The following is a 16461-nucleotide window of genomic DNA, read 5'->3' as shown; positions in this document are numbered from 1 at the left end:
AAAGCTTCCTCATGCCTCTTCTCAGGCAACATTCCACAGGGTTAGCCTTCCTTAAATGTCTATCACCACAGTTTTCCTTATTCTTTGCTTTCATGTAAATGCAATCAGAAAGCAAATACTCCAGGGCCTTTTTCATGGGGCGGGGATAATCTGACTTGTTCACTGTAAACTATGGTATAGATACATCCATTTTTTAAAAATTTAAATTCTAGTTAACATACATCCATGTTTTTTTCATAAGTTTTTACTGCTGTGTGTGTTCCATCATACAACTACATCACAATATATTTAGTCTGCCGTTGTTGGACATTTGAGTTGTTTCCAGATTAGAGTCATTTAGAATAAAGCAATTATAAACATTATGTACATGTCTTTTGGTGAACATATGCATACCTCTCTCTAAAGCAGTGTTGTCCCATAGAAATTTAATGCTACTATTTGCAACTACGTGGATGGAACTAGAGGGTATTATGCTAAGTGAAATTAGTCAGAGAAAGAAAAAAATCATATGACTTCACTCATATAAGGACTTTAAGACACAGAACAGATGAACACAAGGAAAGGGAAGCAAAAATAACATAAAAACAGGGAGGGGGACAAAACATAAGAGATTCTTAAACATGGAGAACAAACAGGGTTACTGGAGGGGCTGTGGGAGGGGGGATGGGCTAAACAGGTAAGGGGCACTAAGGAATCTACCCCTGAAGTCATTGTTGCATTATATGCTAACTTGGATGTAAATTAAAAAATATACATATAAAAGAAGTTTAATGCTAGCCACAAATGTAATTTTACATTTTCTAGTAGCCACATTAAAAAAGTAAAAAGAAATAGGTGAAATGATTTTAACAATATAATTTAGCTTGATATAATCCAAAATATTACCATGTCAACATATGGCACTAGCCATAGTGGTCAACAGCTCTATGCAGCTAGTGTTTACCAGGTTAGCAGCATGGTTCTAGGCTATTTAGCTAAAATTGGCATTGTTGGTTCACAGAATATATACATATTTGCCTATTTTCCTATCTATATTTATATCCATTTCTATGCTTATATCTGCAGTTGCCTTTAGTAGACACTGCCAAATAATTTTCCAAAGCTGTTGTGCCAAATTACACTCCCACCTGAAGTGAACAAGACAATTATCAGTACATAATTCACCCTTACATATGAGAGGGAACTGTTGATCTTTAAGTAAAGCCTCCCTCCAGAAAATTATATTAAAACAAAATAGGTGAGAGGAGAGAAAAGAAACACAATCAGGGAATAATGGATCTCTCTCTTTTTACTTTTTTTCTTTCTTTTGCTTTTCATAAGCTGATATTCTGGAATCTCTAAAAGGACAGGTTAAGCAATCTGCCCTGGGAGCAATTTCACTGGGTTATGAAGGAAACCAATTTCAGTGATGTGGAGGTTTTCTGGATAGCATTGAAAGTTTAGCTAAAAACTGTACATGACAAGTTATCTCTGCCAGTGTCCATCTGTTGGAACCTCTGTATTTGAAACCAGATTTGAATCTTTTCCTTTTCAGAATTTTTGAGCTACCATTTGGTCAAAATTCTGTTTCAAATGGAGCCAATTTGACCATGAGAGCCTCAGGCTCTTTTTGATACATCAATTGGATATTACCACAGGATAATGGTTCTATACCAACTTTTAAACACATGAATATTAGTGGAAGAAGACCAGAAAAAGTATGAGATCATAAGAAGTATGGAATCCACTTCATACCCAGTTTTCTAGTCAGCCTTGGCCTAAATAGGATAATAAGGCTCAAGAATCACTTTGGTCAACCTTAGCTAACAGGTGAACTTTTTAAAAATCCTCACTTCAAAATCTTAAATCAGCTTTTGTATGGCTGGCCAGTAAACACTAACTACTTAACTACTCTGATCTACTCTAGGTAGCACATTTTTGCTAATCTGTGGAGTATCTAAAACTTGAGCTGTTTTGTTATTTGAACGAAAGTCGGTGGTAAGTTATACACCACATGTTTCTAGTTTAAGAACAACAAGCCAGAATAGAAATTCTCATACATTACAAACTGGTGAAATTCAGAATCTTGGATCAGATCCTTAGCATGTTAGGTTCTTAATAAAATATGAGAGACTGCCTTTTTTTTAAAAAAAGGTTTTGTAGTAGTAGTAATAATAGTAAGAATGGCCACATGACCATGGTCCAGGTAGCATTTTGATGTGGTGAGCAGGGGAAAGTCATTTGATTACTGAAATTTATTCTCCTAGGTAAGCCTAGGCTAGGATGCAAATTAGGTTCACCTTAGGAAACTAGAAAAAGAACAAATTAAATTGTAGGTAGGCAAAAGAAAAATAATAAACATCAGAGCAGAAGTCAATGAAATTGAAAACAGGAAGACAGAGAAAAGCAACAAAGCTAAAAGCTGGCTCTTTGAAAAGATCAATAAAATTGATAAACCTCCAACCAAGCTACTAACTGATAAAAACAAAAAAGAGAGAGAAAAGGTACAAATTATTACTATAAGAAATGAAAGATATGGGGAGTCTGGGTGGCTCAGTCAACTAAGCATCCAACTTCGGATCAGGTCATGATCTTGAGGTTAGTGGTTTGGACCCCCACATTGGACTCTGCGCTGACAGCTCATAGCCTGGAGCCTGCTTCAGATTCTTTTGTCTCCCTCTCTCTCTGCCCCTCCCCCACTTGTGTGTTGTTTTTTTCTCTCTCACTCAAGAATAAAAAAATAAACACTTAAAAATTTAAAAAAAATGAAAGAGGCCATCAGTACTGATCCCATGGATGTTAAAAGGGTAATAAAGGAATATTATAAAAAAACTCTGTGCCTACAAATGTGATCACTTAGGTGAACTGGACCAATTCCTTGAAAGACACAATCTACCAAACTCACACAAGGAGAAATAGATAATCTGAACAGACATATATCTATTAAGGAAATTGAATCAACAATTAATAACCTCCCAGAACACAAAGTAGGTTCAAAGTATTCCCTGTGACATTTTGGGTGCTCTCATACTTTTGGCTTTCTACTTATTTGACAACATTTTGATGATGGTCTCCCTTTTTTGAGGAAACGTGAGATTCACAGTCCCTTATTTACTACTAATATTTAAGTATTTTTATATTAATCTCTGTACATCATATTCTAAGATTGACACACTTCCATGGAAAATTCAGCCCCTGAGCCACTGGAAGACAGGTACAATTTAGTCTTTAAAGTCAGTTCCCAGTCAGTGTATGGTTAATAAACCTGTTTTAATTCTGTGTCTAAACCTCTGCTTCTGCATTCTCCTCCTTGTGCTTCACCTCCCACTTCTGAGAGGTCTTGGAGATCCATTTTGCTTTTGTTTTGCTCCGGGATACCCTTTTGCTCTCAAGACATAACTTGGGGCATGAAGGGGATAGATAGCATGTAGAGTCAAAGCCAGAGCTTTTCTGGGCTTAGCCATTTGGCTCCCGTTAAAGGTTGAGGCCTCTCTATCACCATTCAGGTCCTACCACAAAACTTCATCCTTCTGTGTCCTCTAAGGACATTGATTCTGTGACTTCCATTCTTATACTGCAATCTCATCTGTGCAATAGAGAAATTAGCTTTGCAAAATTCAGTAATTTGATCACCCCAGCGTGGCTCTAGGCTCCTCTGATGGCTGTCTCTGCACACTCCTCGAGGGAGTGCTTGTGGAGGCTCCTGGGCTCTGCTTCAATGCTAACCCCTCGGCCTCCCCAGAAAAGACCCCTTTCGGGTCCTGACCAGAGACTGATGGAAAATGTTCTCTCTTCTTCCTCTCTAACTGTGAACACTCATTTCAATGTTGTCATACACTGTAATTCAACATCCATTTTAAATCTCAGAGGACATGAATTTGGGGGCTTTGGCATCTGATGGTTTGTTTCATCTTGCCGCTTCCACTAGCTCTGGCCTGTCAGTCAAATTTTGAGTTTTTACATTCCAGTTTCCTCCTCTGTAACAACAGAGATAACACTGACATTGAATTGCTGCTACAAGAATTAAATTGCCTATTATACTTTATGCCAATTTACTTTTACTATTTAACTTGCATTTTTAACTATTTTAATATTATTTTACTATAATCACACTGTTCTGTTTCCTTTGTCTTTATTTTTTCAGTTACATCCTGCTTAAGACAATTGATTCATTCTGGTATTTCAGCTATGGTAGTGACAAAATTAATTTTAAAAAGAATCTTTCCTTAATAAAAAAAAAAAAAGGTGACTCAATATAAAGAAGACATTAGGTTATCAGTGGTAAAGGAACATGGATATGGCCAAATATGAAAGTGTTATTCCATGAAGTTTGAAAAACATGATTTGGGCTCATTTTTATGGGATATCCTCCCTCCCTCTTGTCACTCCAGGCGCACTCCTTCTTGCCCTAAGTCAGGAAGGTGGGAGTTGGCTCAGCTGTCTCCTCCATACAGTCACTTTTTCCTTTGTGCCCCTCAAGGGAACTCTCTGTTCAGACCATTAGGAAATATCAAGGTCCCTAAATACTTCCAGTTGGGAGATGTGATTCCTTCATCCCTAGAGCCATGGAGTCTGTTTCTGGGGAGGACTAAATCGTTTTGTTCTTTCTCTTCTTCATTTCGTCCATTAGTTGCCAAAGTTAACCTTCTCTTTCTTTTCAGCATCAGGGAGGCTGAGCCAGGAGGGGACGGCAAATCTTGGTGAAGGCTTCTCAGTGTGCGCTGGCAGGCTGGCCAAACACGAGGGCTCTGGAGGCAAACTGCCTGGCCCTGAGTGCTGGCTCTCCCCGTCACAGGGCTGGGCCCCTTGGAAAGTCAGACCAGCCTTTCAGTGCCTGAGTGTCCTCACCTGCAAGCAGGTGTAGGTTAACACCTACACCGTCTCGGGGTTGTTATGGGGACTATATCAGTTATCCTCAGTACAGCACCGAGGAACTGCGTGCTGCTCACACGGTGACGCTCGCTCGGAGAAAACCGCCAGTATCATTGTAACTAAGACTTCCGTTTTCACTTCTAACTGCACCACTGCTGACTTTCAGCATTCCCCAGAATAAATGAGGAGTGTTAAATGGTTCACTTGGGCTCTTCTTGTCCGTATTAGTGACCAACACCTGGAAAACTGGTTGCTTGATAATTTCCATGGTGAGTTAACTGATGAGACAGCACAGCAGGTAAATGGATCCAGCTTGATCAAATTCTCGGACCTTGGACAGGCGTGATGAGTGTTCAGCTCATGGTAGACAATCTTTTGCACCTGCTTCTAGCAAGAGCTTTTAATAGTCAGTCAGACTTATCCCAAAGTATAATAAGAAAAGTCCCAATTATGTACCGGTAACCTATTCCTTTTGTTGTTGTTGCTTTTAAGAAATCAAAGTAGGAAAATTTAATTTACCTGGAATTTGTAGATTTCCTCTTTCAGTTATGATGGCATATCTGCAGTAAACCAGCACAGACACTGAAAACAGTAGATCAAATCTGGTTTAAAGGAATTGTTAGAAGTCTTTGGAAGGCTACCAATGCAACTAGGACACACAGAGCCAGCTCAAGAGAGAGAAAGGGAGAGAGAGAGAAGCTCATTGGAATGAAACTAATTTTCTGCCTTTTCCCCTCAGGCATTGGCCAGTTCTTGGCACAGGACCCAGAGACTGAGAAGCTGGGGAGAAGGCAGCTACTAAGAATCAGAAAAAATAGCAGCACTTTAAATAATCCATGAGGAGGGGAAAAGGGAGACATAGAGGGGGCTGGAGAGATTTGTGGGGCTGTCCAGGTATTCAGACTTGAGGAGTCAAGATCCTGGAGTGCATTGGGATGTGAACCAGATAATCGGAAAGGGTTTGCCCTTGTTAACCTTAAAAATAAAACTGCCAGTTATTTTACCAGCAAAAAACACGTTTTTTCAAGAACAGTAGAGAATTGCAATAGGTAAGCTATAGCAAAACCATAGGCAAGTCCACTCAACAAAGGAGAAGGGTCTTTTTTTTTTTTTTAATTTATTTTTTATTTATTTATTTATTTATTTTTTTTTATTTTTTAATATATGAAATTTACTGTCAAATTGGTTTCCATACAACACCCAGTGCTCATCCCAAAAGGTGCCCTCCTCAATACCCATCACCCACCCTGCCCTCCCTCCCACCCCCCATCAACCCTCAGTTTGTTCTCAGTTTTTAACAGTCTCTTATGCTTTGGCTCTCTCCCACTCTGACCTCTTTTTTTTTTTTTTTTTTTTTTTTTTCCTTCCCCTCCCCCATGGGTTTCTGTTACGTTTCTCAGGACCCACATAAGAGTGAAACCATATGGTATCTGTCTTTCTCTGTATGGCTTATTTCACTTAGCATCACACTCTCCAGTTCCATCCACGTTGCTACAAAAGGCCATATTTCATTTTTTCTCATTGCCACGTAGTATTCCATTGTGTATATAAACCACAATTTCTTTATCCATTCATCAGTTGATGGACATTTAGGCTCGTTCCATAATTTGGCTATTGTTGAGAGTGCTGCTATAAACATTGGGGTACAAGTGCCCCTATGCATCAGTACTCCTGTATCCCTTGGATAAATTCCTAGCAGTGCTATTGCTGGGTCATAGGGTAGGTCTATTTTTAATTTTCTGAGGAACCTCCACACTGCTTTCCAAGGAGAAGGGTCTTTTATAAAGTGAAAGGGGAAGTTAGGTAGGTGTTACAAACAAAAAATCTATTGGAGTAAACTGGGGATTCAAAGTATAGTGGCTTTTCATTGGCTGAGTTGTGACTGTTTCTCATTAGCTGGGCTACTGCTGGGGGAGGAGGAAAGCCTTTCTTCCTCCTGCTGGAATAGTAAAGTAATATCCACTTGCAAGGTCTGTCTCATCCTTTTGGTATGGCAATTTGTGACAGCTCCCTCTACCAAATCTCCCATCTTCACCTTAGCCAGGTTTCAAGTTACTAATTTTCACACCCTCAAGGCATTTGCAAATTCTGCTATAGACAGGCAAGAAGCTATGAAGGCAAGCAGAGTACCGCTGAAAGAAGAGCAGTTTTCAGTGGTACATGGTGCAAAGGAGATAGATACGAATTGAGGTTCAGGTCTCCCCAAAGAGAAGGTACTGCTCAGATGGCAGCCCTAAAGATCTACCACCTAGGAATGTAGGCAAAACCAGATATAGGCTGAGACTTCCAAGCAGTGCAAACTGTCAAATAGCTTAATTATGGAATGGATTGAGGTGATCTGCCTCTCTATAATCTCTCCCAAAAAGTAACATTATCCAAAGGCTCCATGGTTCTTCATACATCAGGACCATCACTCAATCACATTTTTCAGGCATACAAAGAGATGAACAAGAGGGGGACGACAGGAAAGCAAACAACAGAGACTGATTCACAACATGATTGAGCTATTGGACTTACCAGATAGGAACACTCAAATATATATGTTTTAGGCATTCAAGGACGTAGATGACAAAATGGAAACTTACATTAGAGATTAGGAATCTATTGAAAACTCAAATGGAAATCCTAGAACAAAAATATGTGACAACTAATTTTAAAAAGCAACATATGGTTGGGGCAGCTGGGTGGCTCAGTTGGTTAAGTGTCCAACTCTTGATTTTGGCTCAGGTCATGATCTCCCAGTTTGTGGAGTTGAGCCCCACAGCAGGCCCTGCATGGAGCTTCTCACTAAGAGTATGGAGCCTGCCTGGGATTCTCTCTCGCCTTCTGTCTCTGCCCTTTATCTGCTCTCTCTCTCTCAAAATAAATAAATAAAAACTTAAAAAAAAAGTAACATAGTTTTAACAGCAGTTTGGACCCAGTTGAAATATATTAGTAATTGAAATAATAAGTATAAAATACCTAGTTGAAGTATAAAGAGCTAAAAGGAAAGGAACTTCAGAGCTTCAGAGGGGAGAGTTTTTAAAAAGTGTAAGTCATGTTTTTAAAGGGCTAACGTATCTGTATTTGAAGTTTCACGTTAAAGGAGATTGAAATTGGGTTGAAATCAATTTTGTAAAATGTAATGGCCAATTAAAAAATAACTGGTGAACTATCAAGCCAAATGTACAAGAAATTCTGTCAACTCCAAACAAAATTAAAGACAAGAGAACTGTATCCAGGCATGTGATTGTAAAACTACTGAAAATCAAAGGCAAACAAAATCTAGAAACACCTGGAAGAAAACAACTCATGTTATATTCATTATTAAAGGGCTAAAATACTATAATTTTCAATCTGCATTTAATCCCTGACAAAATATCTTGCAAAGTGAAGGTGAAATAAAGGCTTTTCCGGATAAGCAGAATACCTTCAGTAAAGGAAATTCAGAAGATCATTCTTCAGGCAGAAATGATCCCAAGGGAACATGGAAAATGAAAGAAGGAATGAAAAGCAATGGATATGTAAAACATGTGATTAAATCAAATAAATATAACTGTCCCAAGCAAAAATAATGACTGTGTGATTTGAACATATTTTGAAATATAATGAATGATAAAAACTCAAAAGGCAGGAGAGTAAATGGAATTAATATTAGTAAAGCCCTAGTGTTGCCCACTGAACTGGGGAGACCCAGGGCCCTGGGGCCCTGTCCCAGCCAGTCCCAAAGGTGTCGCTGAAGGTTCTTGGTCTTGTCTCGAGAAAGAATTTAAGAACAGACATGCAACACAGCAGATGTGCAACACAAGTGGTAATGATTATTAAAGCGAAAAATGCACTCTCAAGGTATGAGATATGAGAGCAGGTGAGCTAAAGAAGGAGGGAGGGAGAGGGGTTGGGTTTCTATTTTTTATTGACAGTTGTTAACTAGGGGATGGACTATTGTTGGGGCAGGGATTTCTTAGAAACAGAGTTTCTCACCTTTTCTTCCTTATTTGGTCAGAGGTTTCCTATCCTGGCACCCACCATCTGGGGCCTGTCTGGTTTGATCTGGCTTCTTGTGGAGTGGCGCCAGGCGCGACAGGCCTAGCTGACCATGACTTCCTCTTTGTTGGCTTCCAGGTCAGAGCCTAACTTAACTGCCTGCTCTAACACTAGCATAGTTTAGAAAGTACAGAAGTTCTAATTTATATTAGAGTCTTTCATTTAGATTTTACAGAACACATAAAAGTAAAATAATGTGTATCAGAATGAAACTAAATGCTGAACAATTATTTTTATGTAATTCCAACAGTTTAAAAAATATACATAATCTTGTTTTTATGCTAACAATATGTTATTGTGATACAATTTACAAACAACGCACATATATAAAGTGTACAGTTTAATGAATCTCGACAAATGTATACACCCTTGTAACCATTAGCCAGACCAAACTTTATAGAACATTAGCTCAAGAAGTTTCCCTCATGTAAGCTTCCAATCAAAATATCCCAGAGAAGCTACAACTCTTCTGATTCCTATGACTACAACTTAGTTTTGTCTGTTCTGCCTTTTCTGGGACTTCTTGTAACTGGAATCATACATGAGTAACACACAGGAACACTAAAATAGCTATGTTTTAGATATTTAAAAACATCTTTTTGCAGAAGCATCTTTTGCTGAACATACTGTTTCCATGTTATCCATGTTATTGTGAGCATTTGTCATTTGGTCATTTGTATTGCTGAGTAGTGATCCAGAGAATATAAAAGTTTATCGGTTCTGGGGTGCCTGGGTGGCTCAGTCAGTTAAGCTCAGGTCACGATCTCATACTTTGTGAGTTCAAGCCCTACTTTGGGCTCTGTGCTGACAGCTCAGAACCTGGGGCCTGCTTTGGGTTCTGTGTGCTTCCACTGTCTCTGCCCCTTCCCTGCTAGTGCTCTGTCTCTCTCTCACTCTCAAAAAAATGAATAAAACACTAAAAAAAAATTTTTTTAAGTTTATCAGTTCCCCTGTTGGTAGACATTTGGGTTGTTTTTAGTTTTTGCCTAGTATGAATAATACTGCAATAATCATTTTCTGGAATCTCTTTGGATGTATACATTCATTTCTCTTGGGAAATAAATAGGAGTACTATTATTGCTGGATCATAGGGTTAAGTGTATGTTTAACTTTATGAACTCCCCAAAAGCTTTCCAAAGTGGTTGTGCTAGTTTACAGTCCAACTAACACCATACAGCAGTATCATTACACAGTCTACAAGGAGTTGGGGGAGGATTGGGCAACAATAACAACTTTCAAAATTAGTCTTTCCAGACGACCTTTCTTCATATTCTTCCAAATCCTTTGAAGGATGTGTAGAGATGGCCATGGTCACACCAACAGGTTTTACTACCAGCCTATCTAAGCCTAACAGCAGAGCCAAAGAAACAGTAACCAAGGCAACCCAAGTATTAGGCTCTTAAACCCTCGATGGGAATCTGTCAGTAGTATGGTGCAGCCAACAAGCACCAGCTCTCAAGGTAGCTGTTAAATTCACAGGATTTTGTCACCATTAAAAATTAAAGTATAGGGACACCTGGGTGGCTCAGTTGGTTAAGTGTGCAACTTCAGCTCAGGTCATGATCTTGCAGTTTGTAGTTTTGAGCCCCACATCAGGCTCTGTGCTGACAGCTCAGAGCCTGGAGCTTGCTTCAGATTCTGTGTCTCCCTCTCTCTGCCCCTCCCCCACTTGCACTCTGTCTCTCTCTCAAATATAAATAAACATTAAAAATAATAATAATAATAATAAAGTGTTTGAACTTACAATTAAATAAATTCTAACAAAAACAAAGTAATAAATATCCAGAACACATCACTTCCTAATTATTTCACAACATTTTACTATTATCTATGCTCTTGGGGTTCTTTATGTGTATTATATTTTTTAACTAAATTAATTAAATTAATTTTTTAAATTTAACCTAAAATTTGCCATCTTAAAAAAACTTACCATCTTCATCATTTTTAAGTGTACAGTTCAGTGGCATTAAGTGTGTTCACACTATTATGCTACCATCACCACCATCCATCCATAGAACTTTTTTCCTCGTTTAGCAAACCTAAATTCTGTCGCTAGTAAACAATGACTCCCCATTTCCCCCTGCCCAGCCGAATAAACAACATTCTTTTTTTTAATTTAATTTAATTTTTAAATTTACATCCAAGTTAGTTAGAATATAGTGTGACAATGATTTCAAGAGTAGATTCCTTAATGCCCCTTACCCATTTAGCCCATCCCCCCTCCCATACCTCCTCCAGTAACCCTCTGTTTGTTCTCCATATTTAAGAGTCTCTTATGTTTTGTCCCCCTCCCTGTGTTTATATTATTTTTGCTTTCCTTCCCTTATGTTCATCTGTTTTGTCTCTTAAAGTCCTCATACAAGTGAAGTCATGTATTTGTCTTTCTCTGACTGACTAATTTCGCTTAATCTCCTCTAGTTCCATCCACGTAGTTGCCAATGGCAAGATTTCATTCTTTTTGATTGCTGAGTAATACTCCATTGTATATATATACCACATCTTTATCCACTCATCCATCGATGGACATTTGGGCTCTTTCCATACTTTGGCTATTGTTGATAGTGCTGCTATAAACATGGGGGTGCATGTGTCCCTTTGAAACATCACACTTGTATCCCTTGGATAAATACCTAGTAGTGCAATTGCTGGGTCATAGTTGTATTGCTGGGTAGTTCTATTTTTAATTTCAATAAATAAAAAACTTTAATTTCAAAAAATAAAAATAAATTCTGTCTCTATGAATTTGAATATTCTACGTCCCCATGTAAGTGGGATCATATGGCATTTATCCTTTCATGACTGGCTTATATCACTTAGCATATTGTCTTCAGGGTTCCTCCATGTTGTAACATGTGTTAGAATTTTCTTCCTTTTTAAGGCTGAATGATATTCCATTGTATGTATATACCACATTTTGTTTATCCAGTCCTCTGTTGATAGACACTTGGGTTGTTTCCACCTTTTGGTTTCAGTAAATAATGTTGCTGTGAACATGGGCATACAAATATCTCCTTTCAGTTCTTTTGGGTATACACCCAGAAGTAGAATTTCTGGATTATATGGTAATTTTATTTTTAATTTTTTGAGGAACTGCCATACAGTTTTCCAGAGGGGCTGCACCTTTTTACATTCCCCAAAGTGCACAAGTGTTCTAATTTCTCCACATTCTTGACAACACTTGTTATTTTGTTATTCTGGGTTTTTTAAAAATAGTAACTATCCTAATAGTTATGATATGAAGTGGTATATCTATCATATTTATATGGTGGAAAGATTATATCATATATAAATACTATATCATATCCCAACTCTATATTCAGTGATGTCTTATTGGTAGCTTAAAATTGGCCATGGTGATAGTATTTACTCCACAGACATAGCCAAATGCTACAAATCAGGATTTTATCCCTTGGAGTACTTGTCATTAAACACTTACCAGCACACCATTGAAACGGAGGCCTAGAGAAAGAAAGAAAGAAAGAAAGAAAGAAAGAAAGAAAGAAAGAAAGAAAGAAAGAAGGAAAGAAAGAAAAGAAAGAAGGAAAGAAAGAAAGAAAGAAAAGAGAGAAAGAAAGAAAAAAGGAAAAGAAAAGAAAAAAGAAAAGAAAAGAAAGAATAATGGAGGCCTCGGAAGGAAGTGGAAAACAAGGTCAGGTGACCTTTTATATTTGTGATTCTCTTGACAGTCTCAGCTGCGGTGACCAAACTGTTGCTTGCACTTGCCACCCATTCCCTCCATTCCATCAGCTAGATTTTACTGGGCTCTGCCACAGACCATTTTCAATGGCTTTTGGGCATCCCAGGCAACTGTCAAAGATGAGTGAAAGAATAAATAATTCTATTAGATTTATAAATGAACACCACATTAAGTATCCATATTCAAGGAGATAAAGTGTTTTGAGGACTTTGACGAAGTGGAAAGTAACTTACAGAGCCAGAATGAAAAACAGACATAGCAGAGTGTAATGTTTATAGAGATTTTTTTAAAGCAATGCAAAAACAGTCATCTATAAGTTAAGTGAAGTTGGGAGTTTGGAAGTTTAAAATTACTTCCTGTTAGGTGTGCCTGGGTGGCTCAGTTGGTTAAGTGTCCATCTTTGGCTCAGGTCATGATCTCACAGTTCCTAAGTTTGAGCCCCACATCCGGCTCCATGCTGACAGCTCAGGGCCTAGAGTCTGCTTCAGATTCTGTGTCTCCCTTTTTCTGTCTCTCCCCTACTTACACTCTGTCTCTCTCTCTCTCTGTCTCAAAAATAAATAAACATTAAAAAAATCTTTTTTAATTACTTCCGGTTAAATAAAACCCCCACGTGTTCTCCTACTGCAAGTGAAAGAAATTTAACATTGCACTAAGATATATTAATTTTTATGGGGTTAAAAAGTAAGACATCATTATTCTAAATTTATTAGTTATACTTAGTTTTTGGTCACTATTCCCTTGAAAGGATCTAAGGGGTAAAATTTCGACAGTTCCCAAAGAGGAACAGTAAAAATCACTAGAGGCTTTTAAAAATTCATGCATGAAGAGCCACAGAATTGTTTTTATTGAAACTATCTTCAAGAAAATAAGGGTGTTGAAAAAAAGATTGTTGTTTGAGGTTTTCTGTGCAAAAGCAAGATTGAACAAAGAGAACATGCTTAGATTTTTCTTTATAAATTGATTGGCTGGGGTGCCTGACTGGCTCAGTTGGTGGAGTGTGCTACCCTTGATCTTGGAGTTGTGAGTTTGAGCTCCATGTTGGGTGTAGAGATTACTTCAAAAAAAATTGGTAGTATCAGTAAAAGAGTACCCAGATAGTAAAACTGGTTGGTGAGAGAGGTGGTCTCCATTGATAGAGACATCCAGGGAGAAACAAGCAGTTTTGTGTTGAGTATGGCAGGCCTTTAGAAGACAGGGCTTTCTCAGGTTCTGTGGCTACCAACACATTCTAATTCTCTGATTACAATTTGAGACCGGGAACCGAGAGTCCTTCCCATGGCACTATTGTTGATGTCCCAGTGACTAGATTTGAGCTCTGGCATTTCAAACTTTGTTTCTGCCTTCATAACTCTCAAAACTTGTGGGTGACAAAAAGGCCTTCTGATTTCTAAAGGAACACTCCCAGGAAACTTTATCTCAACTGTAAGAATCAAAAATACTCAACTCTTACTCCAGTTTAAAGCCCATTTGGGGCACCTGGGTGGCTCAGTTGGTTGAGCGTCCGACTTTGGCTCAGGTCATGATCTCACAGTTTGTGGGTTCAAGCCCCGCGTCGGGCTCTGTGCTGACTGCTTGCTCAGAGCCTGGAGCCTGCTTCAGATTCTGTGTCTCCTTCCCTCTCTGCCCCTCCCCTGCTCACGCTTTGTCTCACTCTGTTTCTCAAAAATAAATAAAATGTAAAAAAAAAAAAAAAAAATTTTTTAAAAAGCCCATTTGATTTCATTTGTTTCATTATTTGCTTGTTGGTTGGTTTGCTTTTTAAAAAAAAATTTTTTTAATGTTTATTTATTTTGGAGAGAGACAGAGACAGAATGCGAGTGGGTTAGGGGCAGAGAAAGAGAGAGACACAGAATCTGAAGCAACTCCAGGCTCCAAGGTGCCAGCACAGAGCCTGACGTGGGGCTCGAACTCAGGAGCTATGAGATCATGACCTGAGCTGAAGTCAGATGCTCAAACAACTGAGCCACCCAGGTGCCCCAGGTTTGTTTGCTTTTCTAAAATACCTCTGGGTCCTGCTCTTCTCCCTCATGGCACCATCTCCCCCTACTTGCTGTATCTTTCCTCCAACCCATGGTCACCAAGGTCCTCATGGCTGAGGGGGAACTCTTCACAGGAGCACATCATAGGTTTCGTTATTTACCTCCTGGCAGGTTCCCCACTCCCTTCCTCTGTGCTCCTATGGGATCCTCTTTAATGATCCAGCTCTATAAACTATCATTTTGTTTTGATTACTCTAGGCAGCTTTGGAAGAAAGCCTGGCCATTGTGGAGACCCAGACACATTTCTCTTCCATCTTTCCTTTTAAAGGAGGCAGTAAGAGGATTCTTCATGAGAAAATGCTGCAACTGAAAGCTGGAATGCAGCAGCCCCTAGAGAAGCGACCTGCTGAGAGGAGAGTGGGTGAGCAGCAGACTCAGCCAGACGAGACAGGGTCCTCCGCTGTGTCCCACAGCAGGTAAGAGACTCTTTGTTTAGACACTCCACTGTCAGAATTAAATCATTGCCCTCACGGCAGTTTTCAGGTTTGCATCCAGACTCTATAGCTTAATTACAGGGCTGTCTCTTAAGACCCTCCTGAAAAGTCTTTACAGAAAAGCCTATACGGCTTTTAGTATCAATTACTTTATATTATTCAGAGAAATTTGGTTTTATTCTAAATAACAATGCATGTATTCACCAAATATATCACCTTCAAGGATGTTTGGGATTTCATGGAATTCTTCCAGTCATGTGAGTAGCGTCTCTTTTCTGCATTGACAGGGACACCTAAGAATCTCCTGTTCTGTCAGGAGATTTCAGGACAATCAGATTGTCCCTGGTTTCTGGTCTGGCAATTTTGATAAGTTCAATTCTTTTTTTTTTTTTTAATTTTTTTTAACGTTTTATTTATTTTTGAGACAGAGAGAGACAGAGCATGAACAGGGGAGGGTCAGCGAGAGGGAGACACGGAATCTGAAACAGGCTCCAGGCTCCGAGCTGTCAGCACAGAGCCCGACGCAGGGCTTGAACTCACTGACCATGAGATCATGACCTGAGCCGAAGTCGGCCGCTTAACCGACTGAGCCACCCAGGCGCCCCGATAAGTTCAATTCTTAAAATAAGCTTACAGAATTGTCAAATAATGGCTGGTTGGCTTGACTTGTCAGCGTTTTTAATGGCTGAATGTTTATAGCTTTTCAAAGGCATTAAAATGATATGGAGTTAATGCATTATACATTTACCTGTGAACACCAGTTACTGACATACTACATCATAACTAACTTGCTTAGTGGTTGGAGCACAGCTTTAAAGGTGATAAAATTCAGCTTCATGCTCCATTGGGTACTGTCAATATGTACCACTTAAATTTTCCTGACCCAGAGAAGAATGTTAGAGCTAAAATAACCTTAGAGTCACTTAGTCTCATTTCCTCATTTCAGACCTGAGAACATTCAGGCCCAAAGATATGGTTGCTTGATCAAAGTTGCACAATAGCCTTTTTTGCAGAAATAATATTAAAATCTTGGACTCTTAATTCACAAAGCCTATACCTACTTTGTGAAATACATTTAAAAAATCATATTCTCATGATTATTTTCATAAAGTCTTTATTTTTAGAGCAGTTTTAAGTTCAGAGCAAAACTGAGTGGAAAGTACAAAGAATTTCCATATATACCCCGTTCCTGCACATGCATAGCCTCCACCCCCACTATCAACATCCTGCACCAAAGTAGTATATTTGTTACAATCCATGAACCTACATTGACACATCATTATCACTGAGAGTCGTAGTAGTTTACATTAGGGTTCATTCTTGGTGGTGTACATTCTTCGGGTTTTGACAAAAGTATAATGATGTGTATTCACCATTATAGAAACCTATAGAATGACTGTTCATTGCCCTAAAA

General features: G+C 38.8%; 1 protein-coding gene across 5 annotated transcripts in view; it reads left to right on the top strand.

Moving 5' to 3' along the window:
- The window catches only part of LOC102954674 (myomegalin), a 48317-nt gene that overhangs the window by 12912 nt on the left and 18944 nt on the right, over positions 1–16461 (top strand). For all 5 annotated transcript variants that reach the window (XM_042993983.1, XM_042993980.1, XM_042993979.1 and 2 more), the window contains exon 2: positions 14882–15029. In XM_042993983.1, coding sequence (XP_042849917.1) covers positions 14882–15029 — 148 coding nt within the window. The remainder of the gene's footprint in view (positions 1–14881; positions 15030–16461) is intronic.

The sequence above is a fragment of the Panthera tigris genome, chromosome C1 (genome assembly GCF_018350195.1).
Source record: "Panthera tigris isolate Pti1 chromosome C1, P.tigris_Pti1_mat1.1, whole genome shotgun sequence".
NCBI lineage: Eukaryota > Metazoa > Chordata > Mammalia > Carnivora > Felidae > Panthera > Panthera tigris.
Note: the sequence above shows the minus strand (reverse complement) of the source record. Positions and strands in the feature narration are given on the sequence as shown.